Below are 13,881 nucleotides of genomic sequence, written 5' to 3' on the forward strand. Positions count from 1 at the left end.
AAGTGAACGTTATTAGTTTCATAGAAAATTTTCCTTTGCAGAGAAGATAGTCTTTTAATGTTTTCAACATTCATGTGTTTTGCTGATAAAATGTTGTATGAGATTGGAAAGACAAGAAACCTCCTGTTTGAGATAAATGATTACCCAATGCAACGTAGACAATGTACTCTATAGCATATTATGTGTAAATCATTTAGAAGTTTCATTGAATAGTACAGTTGAAGGCTTGGAAAACAAACATCAGTTCGAAGAAGTCAAGCTGTTTACGTTGTATTATAAAAAATATTGTAGGATTCAAGGTATCAAGAAGACAAAATGCTACAAAATTTACATTGTAAAAAAAACTTTGAAGTTCTTATTTATTGCAAAGTTCATTGTATTTTGAATACAGTAATTTATGTACAATTTTTCACACTGTCGATAAGAGTTGCATAAGTTACATTCTATGGTTCCATGTCTCACTTCTTCCCTGTTTTAAACAAAATAAAGGAACTAATTCCATTTTCAACTGTGATCAAAAACATATGCCATAGGAAATAATTGGTTGGCAAATATGCCATGATAATTACTGATATATCTATGGTGGCTGACTATTTAGTCAATATCAACTACAAAATTTAACATAGATCCTAAAAATAGCTATGTTACCACCTATACATATACATAAAACTCCTGAGGGTACAAAAATAATAGGATACAAAAAGTGAAAATATTGGAGCACAAACAAAGAAAATACAGACACTGTTTCCCAAAATAGTCGACAAAATACAGTTCTGATGAAACCTCAAAAACCTTATAAAATAACAAGATGAGCATTTAAAATGATAGTCTTTTTGTGTTTGCATGTGGTATCATAAGATGCCCAGTCGGTCAAATCTGTCCCGCTGACTGGTGTCTCTGGAACGGTCCCTAGAGTCAGCCTCTAGATAGTCTGCAAGTCTCGTGATCTTTTTCCTGCTCTCCTGTAAAACATGAAGATTCTTTTTTTAAACTACATTCACCATTTCCCTTGAAAGGCAAAGAGCATTGTAAAGTCTGTCTTGCTCCAGCAGGATTGTACCAGAAAGGTGAAGACAGTGAATATTGATTGTAGTTTCCTACTAGTACTTTTTTTAGAAATGGACAAATGTCTTCGGGTTTTGAAAAGTTATGAATATCATGATACTGTTCCTACTCTACTAACCCTGATCATCTGTTTGGCCTTCTCGGCCTGCTCATCAGCCTTCAGTCTCTCCTCCTGCAGGGCAAACCTGCTCTCTAAAGTCACCTGGTGTAGGGTCTCCTGGGTTCTCCTACATAACAAACAAACAACACACTCATTGATAGTTCAGTTACATCTTTCATTATCATATCAGCAATGCTATGAGACAAATGATATTTGCAATATGATTAGAAATGAAGAAAATAAGTGCTAATTCCTTTTTTATGTTGGAAACTTTTCCTGTTTACCGTCCTGATCGTGCCCATCAATACAGCATGTCTGAGTCTATTGGTTAAAACAGAATATAACAACAAAAGGGTTAAAGATTGAGAACTAACCTTGACTTGTCCAGCTCTGTCTGAAGATTGTCAAACTTGGACTTGAACCACTCATGGGCATCCTGGAGGTTTTTGGATACCTTTGGAGAAGATAATGTTCAACAGTTATCACTTACATGGACATAATACATGGTATGTGTAGATAGGGACTTTTAACCCAGAATCTGAACAGCCGGAATCCAGACAGCTAGATTATGATATGGAGTAAAGTAATATCAATATTATGGATATGTAAGGAAGTCTTTACTGCCTGTAGAAAAAGATACTTGAAATGCCTTACCTCCATTGACTCATCATTAGCAGCAAGTAGTCTTTCTTCTATGTCTTTTCTTTTGCTTTCAATCTTTTTGGCTTTATGCTGAAAACATGACATGGGTGTAAGACTGTTATTTGAGCCTATTTGTCACTATTGTAGAGGGGGATCACTGTCAGTTCAAGAGGACAACTGAACAGTCTTGTGACCAAAGTACTGTAAATGCATTTAAGTTCGCGGGGATTTAATTTTGCAGTAGCGGGAAAAATGACTTTACGCGGTGGTTTTAAGTTCGTGGTAGCACTATGCACTGTAGTTTCTTATTGCCATGGAAAACTGTTCGCGGTGGATTTAAATTTGCGGTGAAGTGGCCACAGGGAACCGTGAACATGAAACCACCATTAACATTTCTGTATTAACAGTAGCACATAATTACCCCAATAGAGTTGTGTTGAAGCTAGTTCATGTCTAATGTCTTTAAGATATAAAGTAACTGTGAACATATTACAAGTAATTACCTTACGAAATAAATGACACTTTTTCTAAAGCCCAAAAATATTATTAGGGCTACAGATATCTGCTATGGGTGCCAATGATGTTCATATTTGTAGTATCACATGTGACAAAGGTCAATTATGATATCAATTTGGTGTTCTTGAACCTGTATCACTGCCAAGAAATAAGAACTCACCTTGTATTTTTCAGTCCTTTTTCTTTCCTTTTCAAGTTCATCTTCTTGGTGCCTGCAAAAAGAAAATTGATTGTTTTTTTATACTTAACAAACCTTTTATCAATCAGGTTAAAATACCAGTCTTCTTACAAATGTTCAGAAAAGGGTCAGTACAAAATACAAAAGTCTGGTACGACTTACTTCACCACTTCTGAAGCCTCTACCTGAGCCCTAGCCAGGGCCTTCAGCTCTGACTTCAGACTGTTGATCTCCTCCAAAAAATTACTGATGGTTTTTGCCTGTGAAAAAAAAATGAATTTGTCATATTTCCCCACAGGACAAAGATATTATAAACTCACAACATTTTGATTAATGCTGAAAAAATGAAACAAAGAGTAATGTTGCAATACCTGTTCTTTGTTCTTGCTGATATATTCAGTCTTCACCTTTTCCAAAGACTCCAACTCAGACTGTATGGACTAAAAGACAAAGGTAAACATTAGTTATCAGATTGGTACCTTTTTTTGGTCTATTTGTGTTTCTTCTTTGATACCATATGACGCTGAAATACAGCTTTTTCTATTGAGAGTGTGAAGTCAGTAGGAGGATTATCAAAGTAAATGTGACTTCAGCACCAGAGACAGGACCAGTGTGAAGTCAATAGGAGGATAATCAGTGTGAATGTGAGTTCAGCACCATGGACAGGATCAGTGTGAAGTCAGTAGGAGGATAATCAGTGTGAATGTGAGTTCAGCACCACGGACAGGACCAGTGTGAAGTCAGTAGGAGGATAATCAGTGTGAATGTGAGTTCAGCACCAGGGACAGGACCAGTGTGAAGTCAGTAGGAGGATAATCAATGTGAATGTGAGTTCAGCACCAGGGACAGGACCAGTGTGAAGTCAGTAGGAGGATAATCAGTGTGAATGTGAGTTCAGCACCAGAGACAGGACCAGTATGAAGTCAGTAGGACCAGTGTGTAGTCAGTAGGAGGATAATCAGTGTAAATGCGAGTTCAGGGGCAGGACCAGTGTGAAGTAAGCATGACCAGTGTGACCTTACCTTGACCTTGCCCTGCGTGTGTTCATGGTTCTTCCTCTCCTTCTGCAGCTGGTCCAGCTGTACCTTCTGGCTCCTGATGCGGTCCTTCAGCCTGGCCAGCTGCTGTTCCAGCTCGTCTATCCTGCCCTGCAGCTGTTTGTTAGTACGCGACAGGTCCGAAACACGAGAGAACGACTCCTCGTGGACTCTCCTCAGCTGTACAAATGAGAAACAACTTATCCATAGTGCACTTTGCAACAAAAACTTTTTCCTCAAATTAAGGCAAAGCAATATTGCAATGAAAGTTTATTGTTCTTATTGCAGATTATAGAGTTCTCTGCACCCCTCCCCAAAACTAATGACCGACCTGCAAATTTAGCACATCTGACAAACCAAAATAAAAGAATCTCCACATCACAGCACAGTAAAACTGCTGTAGTACAAGTTGAATTTTTGTGAAACACTGTATGGTTGGATCCTCCACCCCTGCCCTTCCCCCTTACCTCAGCTAACTCCTTCTGATGTCTCCTCCTGGTGGTCTCCCTCTCCTTGTTGAACTGCTGTTTGAGATTCTCCAGTCTCTCCTCATAGTTTCTTACCTCATGCTTCATCTCCTCACTCTCCTGGGTTCTGATTGAAATAGATTCAATTGAAAAAGTCACATATCAAACAAACGTTTACCAAATATATGTCATACTGATAAGGACAAGTTTTTCTGTCTACAGGGGTGAAACGTTGGTGCTTTCTTTCTCTAAGATTTTGCAATTGTTCTTATTTTCCTTTATGCAATGTTACAATGAAATATTTCATTTCTGTCTTCACATAAAAATGGCATGGTAGTACAATGCCTAACAATACCAACATTTTCACAAGGGAAGTGTCTTTAAAAGCTCTACAGAAAGAACAGGCATAGGTTACCTGGTGTTTTTGACCTTGTCGAGCTGGAAGGTTTTCTGTTCTAGCTGATCCTGTAGTTTATCCAGGTTAGACTGTAGCTGAGAGTTGGACTGTAAGATTCCCTCTAGTGATGCTGCTAGCTTCATGTTGTCCTGCTTGGCCTGGTCAAGTGCTAGCTTCAATGGCTCCACCTATGTGTTTATAGTGGAAGTGCAGAACATTAAGAAAAATTTAAACCTGTCAGCATACATTTAGAGTTTACATAAGGAAAACATCATGGGAAGAAGAAGCTAAGACTGGACTATGGAACATGTTTCAGAAAAGCTATTACTATAAACTGACACCACAAACACTTATTCAAGAAGCATTTCACTGCCTCTCTCCTTAGTGCTGAATAGCTATCAGACCAGACCTTCCCCTTGAATAACTACAACAATAACACCGTTGTTTCTGTCCCTGGTGTCAAATGTCACACACTTTGTCTCTGAATTAAAAACCTTCACAACACCTTTTTCTGACCAAGGGAGTGGGTGACTGATGTTATTTCTAGATCACTAAGTTCACCTCATTTGATTCCATGGCTTCCATCTCTGCCACCTGGGACTGGAGGGCCTCCACCTCTCCCTGTAGCTGTCTGATGTTCCTCTGAAACTGCTGCCTGTAAAGAAAGTTCACCAAAATGGTTCTAAAATTACTATTAATTCTATCAATCTTACAGGAGAAAGATACAGGAGAAATTCAAGTGGAGAAAATACAACCAATACAAATGTACAACAAACCACAGCCACTAAGATATTACCAGTTCTTACTAATATTCTTAATTCAATATTGCACATTTATATGAACAATCTTGCATATTATTATGTTGACATGATTATCTCATAGGGTTATCTCAAAAGACTTCATAGCAGTCCACACTTAAATCTAAAACACAAAGCCACAATCAATCAGAAAGAAAGAGACTCCTGCCTCTTCCAGTCCTTACCTTTCGTTTTTCATGGCAGCTATCTCGCTGTCCTTCCTGCCCAGCTCTGTCTGCAGCGCCTCCACAGCGTCCTGCAGCTGTGTGTGGGACTGCATCACCCCCTCCAGGGTGCTGGCCACACGTGTGCTGTCCTGTTTAGCCTCCGACAGGCTTCTCTTGTACCCTTCCAGCTGGACACAACAACAACAATTATAACGGATGCTTTCATAATGTTCCCACCTTAACCTTAAAATATTTCAGGCTTCATCCTGCCGGCTGGGGAAGATTAAAGGACAGCACAATCTTTATTCAACAATATATTGATGTGAACCCCTTTTTAGGTTCGGTACCAATACACTTTTCAGGAACATAGACAGACAAAGATCATGTAGACAAAATCTTTCTTCTCCTGTCTCTGTCTGAATCTTGACACACCAAGTGCCTCCCTAGGGTTCTACCACTCCCTAGTAGGGATTTCCTACATGTGGTTTCCATGTCATAGTGGGTTCATAACATACATGCATAAGATTTTTTTTCTTAATAACAGCATACAACCTTTCAAGAAGTTGGCAGGTCACATTTTGATACATCATGCAAGGCACTAATAATGGATTATGCAACAAGTGTTAGATAATCAAATTCTGAACAGTAATAACAATAATAAATAAATGAATAACTCCTACAGCACCTTCTGTCTTTCCCTTTCCTCCACGGCCTCGATATGGTCCAGTAACCTTTGACCTTCCTTGACAGCTTCGTCTCTAGCCTTGATGGCCATGGCAAACTCCTCCTCCTTCCTCTCGATGGCTGCCTGGGCCTGGGAGTCACAAACAGTAGGGTAGCTTAGGAACAAACTGATTTTCTATTCTGTTGACAGTTCTCTCTTAGGTCTCTACCAGTACCAGGCTTGTCCTTTGTACTGAGTACTCTCCTGTCCGATCAAGTACTCAGGCAGACTTAACACTCTACTTATACAGTAAGTAAAGGACATGTATGCCACTAGTGAATAAATTCCCATTACATACCCAGTTACACGGACATACAAAATAATTTTGTACTCTCCTGTCTGATCAAGTACTCAGAGAGATTTAATGCTCTACTAGGGGGTAGTATAAGCACAGGACATGAACACCACTAGTGAATAAATTTCCATTACCTACCCAGCTACATGGACATACAAACTAATTTCTAGTACATATGGTAGAGCAAAGTCTTTGACAGCCCTGACTTATAGATATTTCTGTTCTTCAAACATTTGATATCAGCTGAGACAAAAAAGATTATAATATTTTCATGACAAAAGGAAAAAGATGTCCCCAGCACACCTGTCTGAGCTGGCTCTCTGTCCTCTGCATGTTGATCCTGCAGGCGTTCAGTTCTGCAGCTGCTTTGTTGAACTTTGCCTCCACAGCTGCGTTCACCTTCCGCAGGTGCACCACCTCAGACTGGGCGTTCGCCAGGGACTCCAACTCCTGCTGTAGCTGGTCAACTTTTGTCTGTTTTAAAAAAATAAAAGCAATTCTACTACCTCAAGCCATACAAGCAGTTTTAGAAGGAAAGTATGCAATGCCATTTGAACTAGGAGCAATGCCTAAAGCATCATTCATACTTATGATCTTCCCAAACTTCCCAAACAGCTACAGCGTTGGAATCAGAATCAGTAGGTCCAGAGTTCGATACTCGCCATGCCCCTGTCCCCATGATGGTGGAGTGACGCCCAACCAAGCCTCACGGCTGATCTGTCTAAAGGTGCCCAAAACACCTACGGATTTGGTGTTGCCAGTGTGTCAACATCTGCACAATTGCCACTAAGACCCGTGAATTTTTTTCCCCAGCTTCTTACAAATCCTCCTCCCTTCCAATATGACATTGTCAAGCTTCTCTGTGTAACAACATGTGACTGTTACCTGTAGTTTCCCTTTGTCGTAAGCTAGTCTGTTCTTGCTGTCAATCATCTCAGCCATGGCCTTCTCCACCTGCTTCTGGGATGCCTGCACAAAGTTAAATAAATGGTTGAATAAAAACGTTTTCTACTAGAGTTCCACAAAGGTATGTTTATGTATGTATGTATGTGGATGAACAGCATTACTCAAGAAGCTATAGATGGACTGTCATGAAACTTGGTATGTGATTACCGGTAGGTCTTGTCCTGTCAAAAAAATTTTAAGCCCCCTGGCAGCTCTACTTATTACTGTTAGAGAATTTCTAGTTTTGATATCTTGTGTTCTGGACTTGCTGGCCTTGATTCTTGTTTAGAGTAGGTAAGAGCACATTGTAAATAGCTCTTGTACTCATTTTCTTTTAAAGTCTAGCTCTGCCATTTTCCATCTTTCCAGGCAAAAACTTGAGCATCTAGAAGTTCCTCCAGCCACATGTTAATCTCTAACCTGCTGCTGTTCCACAGCTCCCATCCTCTCCAACAGCCGCATGTTCTCCTGCTCCACCTGCTGTCTGGCATTGGACAGGGCTGAGATCTCCAACTGGGAACAGGGGGAGAGGGTTTTAAACAAAGAAACTTGTACAAAGCATATGTCGATCTGGTTTTGAATAGGAAATGTGATGTATTTAGTTTTAAGAACACACTGTGGTCTACATAAGACCTAGTTTCCTACAGGCTCTGTGGATAGTTGGAATTATACAAATTGTCTGAATAATTTACAAGAGGAGATACCGGTAGTCAGCTAAAGGTTTGGTACAAAGTCCTCAGGAAGTATCATCCCATCTATTTGCCATGGCCAATTGTTCCAGCCCCACATGCAGAATTCATACATGAATGTCAGAGAATCAAAGTTTTCACTGATGTGTTTTACAATTCTACCTACCACAAGATATATTTTTGGATCATTCCTAGCAGTTGTACTCTTTAAAAATGCATTAATGTTTGACCACGTTTTGCCCGAGCCATAATAGCACTTTTACTCACAACCTACAAAATACAATACATATATTTTTTTAAAACTGTTGTTAGATAGATGACAAGTGTTAAACTTGATAAGATGTATAACCCACCTTGTACTGCTGCATTTCATCCTGTAGTTTTTGTCTCTCCTCTGTCATCCCATCCACTGCCTGGTTCACTTCTTCCAGCAGACTCTGCTTGTCTTTCAGCACCTGTTCCTTCTCCTGGATTAAGTGATTGATTGATTGATGAGTCAGTTACATGTAGTCATCAAGTCTACTGAGTTATCAATCAATAATTTATAGAGATGTTATCAATATAGAAATACAAAATGTATCTTCACCACAACGGTGGCAACAAACATGATGGCGGATCCTATGCTGCCTCAAAGTTTCGAGAAAATACTGCTACTAGTGGCAGATACTTGTGGCTATCCCCTGCAAAGATTACTTTCAGATGATAAAACAACACTTAGAAGTTTTTTTAGAAGTAATAAAACAAGTACAAACCTTGGTCAGCTGTTCTATTTCCTTCTTCAAAGTCTCAATGACAGAATCCTGAAATTGAGTAAAAAGAGTGTCAGAAATGATTTACAACAAAGAGAAATCACATTGACTATCAGACTTCAGTAAAAATTTTACCCTAAAGTTCATGGCAAGACTTGTATCCTGTGGAAGCTTGTATGCAATGCTCTCTTTAAACCGTGCCATGGGTTGTCCTTGGTGAAACTGTCTGTTTGCCAGTGTCCAGTATGCTTGCCACTTGAGGCTGGAGTTGAGAAAGCCATGTAACACAGATCTCCTGAGCTGTTCCACCAACTGTTTCCTTTGTTTTCTCAGCAACTTAACCTCTTCCTTCAAGCTCTTTGTGACAGGGTCATGTTCCTCCCCTACATCTGATGTTTGAACGATGCCTTTTCTTCTGGACATCTTAAGTACAAGTGCTTGGGTGTAAGAAGACTTGTATTTGTGAAGAGAAAGTTGCATGTTCTTCAAAATGTACTTCTCAGACTTGACTACTTCAGTTTCTTCTTTTTTCTTAGTCTTTTTGACCAGATCTTGCATTTTCAAAATTTTTTGGGACTCTGTTTTTGTCATACCATCCGGATTCGTTCTTGTAGTTCCTTTTTTCTTCTCCAGAAGGCGTTTCTTTTCTCTTGTCAAAATCTTGATTTCTGTTTTTAAGCTGTCTAATACAGGGTCCTTTTTTCTGAGACCAGTGACCTCCATTGGTCCTGAGGTTTCAAAATCAGCGCTAATTCTGCTTGCCTTGAAACTGTCAGACAGGTATTCCTCGTCACTCTGTCCAAAAACAGATTCATTCATTCTTGTTGAGTCCAGTTTTTCTTCTTCTAGGTCATGGAACAGAGGGTTGGACATCTCAAGGACACTTGGCTTCAATCCTTCCCCTGTTTTTGAGTCATCCATATCATTTGCACTGTCAATCATACTTCCCCTGCTCGCTGGAACACAGTCTTCTTCCAGATGGGATTCTCCCAAGTCCTTCCAAGATCCCTTCTCAACATGCTCTTTGTTCTTCTTTGGACTCTTGCCTACAGGAGACCCCAGATCCAAGACTTTAAGGAAGTCCTGCTTGGAGAGTTTCTTCAGCAGCATTGGGTGCATAGGAGCAGTATTTCCCACGTGGAACATCGTTGATGTTCTTTGTCTTTGTGCCAGTGTCACCAATAACATACACTGACAGAAACTCACAACAGGCAGTCCCTCCGGGGGGACGCTAACTTTGAATGGATTAGACCATTTCATGAGAGGGTGGGGCTGTTGCATCAATTTTGTTTTGCTCTTGCTACTTTTTTCATGTTGAAATTTAATCATCAATATTCCTTGACATTCATACATTAAAAGATATATTGTTTTACATGAAATAAATCTTCCTTTTATTCAATAAAGAGATATCATGTCGCCGACCCCTTGTAGTTCAATGAATATTCCTGTGCTAAGTGCCGATGCTTTGGCTGATCCTGGCTTGTGTGTGCTATGTTACTTGTCCAACCACTTCATACATTATGTGTAGGTTCTGACAATTTGTTTCATGTCATCCATAATGGGACTGTAGCCTAAGGCATCCAATCCTGTGTTTTGTACATATATGTAGTCCAGGTGATAAGTGCAAAAAGATTGCTTAGATGATGATCTTACAGCATGAAACTTGGCACAAATTATGTCAGAAACCATTTTGGGTGTGACGCCATGATTACAAACTGAACTTTATATGGACACTGTGACATCCATAGTAGTTTGAGCCATTTCTTCAACTAAAGATGAATATAATCTGAGCAAGTGCCATACAGTGTTTTAGTTAACATTCTGTATCTAACAGTAGATTTTTTGTTTTCCCTATTTTGTTGTTATTATAGCTAGTATGGAGTAGGACGAAGGACACATTCCATGCATGTATGCCATGTCAAGGCCAGTTTGAAGTGAAAGGGCTTCTTATGAACTTTCAACTTGCAGCAAGTGTAGTCTTCAAAGCCTTTAATTTTCAATCACGATTTCACAGTAGAATTTCTAATATACAATCCCTAGACACTAATTGGTTTTACCTACTTAAGTGCCCAGTTTGCTTACCATTGTGCAGTGATTCTAGTTAATTGTATTTTGCCTCCAGCCATTAAGCAAAGAATGCTGTTAACAAGAGGACAGCTTAGAAGAAACTCAATGATCTAAACAAAATGCATCCCTTTGAAAACATCTGGTGTAAGCCTGGTATATTACTTTTTTTCTGTTGACAGTACTCTTTCTAAATGATACTGTCACAGTGCTAATATATGTCCTAGGAAATCTTTTCTCTCGTGTGTAGTAAAAGCTTAGTACAAACCATTTTTAAAGCAATTAGGAATGAATTGTGCACAAAGTCTTATCCCTCCAAGCAGGAATCAGTTATTTACCAAGAAGCAAAAAATGAGCTAAATGATTTTTACTAGGGAGATTGAATTCACATGTGACATACAAACGTATCATTTGTTGATCAGTAGAAAAAATCATAATACAGCTGTGCACACTATTACATGTTGTACGTGTAAATTGTACTGTAAACTCATAGATAAGGGTAAATAAGAGACAAAATTAAAGGAAAAATTGCAACAGTATTTCTCAACACTTTTTTTTTGTTACTACAAATTAGTATAGACTAGTATATCATAATACAATATAAATGAAGTTTCTTACCAGTTTCTTCACTTGTTCCACATTTTTGTCTTCCTTTTGCTGCCGGTCCCTCTCCAGACTAGAGATCTTTGACTTCAGTTCCTCACTTTTTCCACATATAGAAAACATGAAACATGAAAATCAGCTTAATTTTGCCTTTACATTTGTGTTATATAGAAATCACATGGCTGTAGTCTGGAATACAAAAAGTGAGGCATGCTGAGGACAGGACCTGTTCAATATACTTCTTGAAAAAAATTGGGAATTTCCCTGGTACAATAAATCTGTTAATACTCTACATAGCATCTATATTCTATGTAATAAGAGGAAGATAAAGCTCTCCAGTAAACTACAATGATTAGAGATCATTTTCAATATCTTTCACTTTATGCCAGTTTGTCTGCTAATATTACACTATACATTTCCACAAAGCATAAGACAGTATTTTCCTTACTTTTCCCTCTGTACTGTGGCCTTCTCCTGTCTGTGTTGCTCCACCTGTCCTGACACATGGTCCTTGTGGGTCTGCAGTGCCCTGTCCTGCTCCTTTAGCTGAACAGTCACTTTCTCCTGCTCCAGCTAAAACAAAAACAACAAGAGTTCAGAGACCTCATACCTCCATGAAATATTCTGATTATGCAAATGACTTTCACATTTGCATAATTTATGCTTGCTTATGTACACCTTTCACTAACTTACACAGGTCACAGTGTTGACAGTCCAATCATTTTCTACACGTACTAAGAAGACTTAGGACACTCATTAATTATGAAAATTAGGGACTTATTTGCATATTTAGTATCTGCTTAACTTCCGCCTGCCACAAACTACATAGGTAACATGTATTTGAGTCCTATATTGGAAAACACTGCAAATATAGATTTTCCTCATAAAGTATGCAAATTAAGTCCAAATTTGCATAATTTGCACTTCATTATGTACATCCCTGCCACAGTTACCTGCATACCAAATATCATGGAAATCCATCATTCCTATGTTCCATTATGCTCCTTGGAAGATTTTGACAAAAATACTCCTGCAGTTCCAGAGCAAGCTGCTAGGGGGCCCAAACATACACCACTTCTTCCTTATGTCAAAAGCTATCTGCCACCAAGAAATCAAGACCATAGCATGACCAGGTCAAAAGAGACAAAAAATTGAAGTTCTGCTGCAGTACCAAGGTCACACACTAGGGGCCCCAAAAGTGACCTTGACCTTTGTCTTCCCAACACCTACCTACATACCAAATGTAATTACAATCCATCCAGATGTTCTAAAGTTATGCCGACCACAAACATCTGGAAACACAAACACACAGACAGACACACACACAGACACACACACAGACACACCCAAAACTATACCTCCATTTTTTTCATGGAGGTAAAAACATGAAAAGCCCCTTTAAGGTCGCATAACACAGTATTTATGGGCGACCCCCGTGGACATAAGTAGATCGGGCACAAAATAGGTCGTCGCAGTTCTTGAAAAGCCATAGAAATTTTTCTGTGCACGTCAGCGAGTCGGAAACTGTGGTGAATAGTAGAGGGATACGTAAGTTTTGAGGCTGTATGAGTTGGGTTACGATGTTTGTTTGGCTGGGTAGAATTTCGCGCACGAATCCGGTTCCCGCTACTTCCGTGTGTCGGCTGCAGTATGGTGACCTCCGCTGGGGGTCATTTCAAAGTGTTCTTTCTGGGAAAACGAGACGACAAACTTCATCTCGTTTTCACATATGTTGTAGATTATACCCTCAACTCCAACATATCGAATTCTTGTTAATTACTTTTGCACCCTGATATATTTTTTGAGTCGTCGAACCACCTCACTTTGGGGTCCTTAACCATGTAAATCCCCATAGGCGAAAAACTGTGTTCTGCTACCTTTAACCAAAGTGGGAATTCCCCAGGGACGGACAACAGCATTAAATTTGACTGATATGTTAGGTACTGACGTCGACTGACTTGAACTATAACATATTTGTTACCGTCAGACCCGCCGTTACCATGGCAACGGCCGCCAAGACCGCGCCCTATGCTTAAGTATAGGACTTAGTGTGAGCCAATACCCGCTCTTCCCCCCCCCTTTTTCCGCCGAAAAAAGACTAACCCCCAACCCCAATCACTCAGAAAGTTAGAATAAGGTCTGGCAAGGTCTTTGTAGAAGAAAAAGTCAACCAGAATATTAGATTTGTTGAGATAGTGAGACCAATTAGCGGCCCCACAGATAGCCCTTGTACGGGGCCGACACCTGTGCTAGGCGTCGAAGTGCAAAGTTGGCCATATCTCAGGAACCATTTGGATTTCTGCTCTAAAACTTGGTACGGTTTTATATCTTGACTAGTTTTATCGTATGAGCGGAAAAAAATCCAAGGTCAAGTTTGCTTAAGGTCGCATAACACAGTATTTATGGGCGACCCCCGTGTCTAAAGGTCGATCGGGCACAAAATAGG

The 13,881-nt window shown here is 39.6% G+C and overlaps 2 protein-coding genes across 2 annotated transcripts in view; both read right to left on the bottom strand.

Annotated features, from left to right (window-relative positions):
* Nucleotides 1-344: 344 nt before the first annotated feature.
* On the bottom strand, nt 345-8,852 carry LOC118429984 (coiled-coil domain-containing protein 150-like). Its single transcript, XM_035840642.1, has 18 exons — nt 8,772-8,852; nt 8,373-8,486; nt 7,751-7,843; nt 7,271-7,354; nt 6,689-6,859; nt 6,052-6,180; nt 5,385-5,554; nt 4,964-5,057; nt 4,421-4,590; nt 4,006-4,132; nt 3,524-3,718; nt 2,873-2,941; nt 2,664-2,761; nt 2,484-2,535; nt 1,820-1,897; nt 1,540-1,619; nt 1,184-1,292; nt 345-962 (listed from the first exon to the last, which is right to left on the bottom strand). The coding sequence occupies exons 2-18, from the start codon at nt 8,418-8,420 to the stop codon at nt 852-854; spliced, it is 1,878 nt and encodes a 625-aa protein (XP_035696535.1). The 5' UTR covers nt 8,421-8,486; nt 8,772-8,852; the 3' UTR covers nt 345-851.
* A 1,770-nt stretch (nt 8,853-10,622) lies between these two features.
* LOC118429986 (coiled-coil domain-containing protein 150-like) overlaps nt 10,623-13,881 on the bottom strand; it is an 11,739-nt gene continuing 8,480 nt past the window's right edge. Inside the window, exons 10-11 of the mRNA XM_035840645.1 lie at nt 11,884-12,008; nt 10,623-11,535 (exon numbers count right to left, since the gene is read on the bottom strand). Coding sequence (XP_035696538.1) covers nt 11,421-11,535; nt 11,884-12,008 — 240 coding nt within the window. The 3' untranslated portion in view covers nt 10,623-11,420. The remainder of the gene's footprint in view (nt 11,536-11,883; nt 12,009-13,881) is intronic.

The sequence above is a fragment of the Branchiostoma floridae genome, chromosome 14, assembly GCF_000003815.2.
Source record: "Branchiostoma floridae strain S238N-H82 chromosome 14, Bfl_VNyyK, whole genome shotgun sequence".
NCBI lineage: Eukaryota > Metazoa > Chordata > Leptocardii > Amphioxiformes > Branchiostomatidae > Branchiostoma > Branchiostoma floridae.

Coding starts and splice junctions, on each gene's coding strand:
- LOC118429984 (XM_035840642.1), bottom strand. CDS start 8,420: ATGACAGAGGAGAGACAAAAACTACAGGATGAAATGCAGCAGTACAAG. Junction 6,860..7,270: donor ACGACAAAGGGAAACTACAG/GTAACAGTCACA, acceptor TTTTTAAAACAG/ACAAAAGTTGACCAGCTACA. Junction 2,942..3,523: donor ACACGCAGGGCAAGGTCAAG/GTAAGGTCACAC, acceptor TTTGTCTTTTAG/TCCATACAGTCTGAGTTGGA.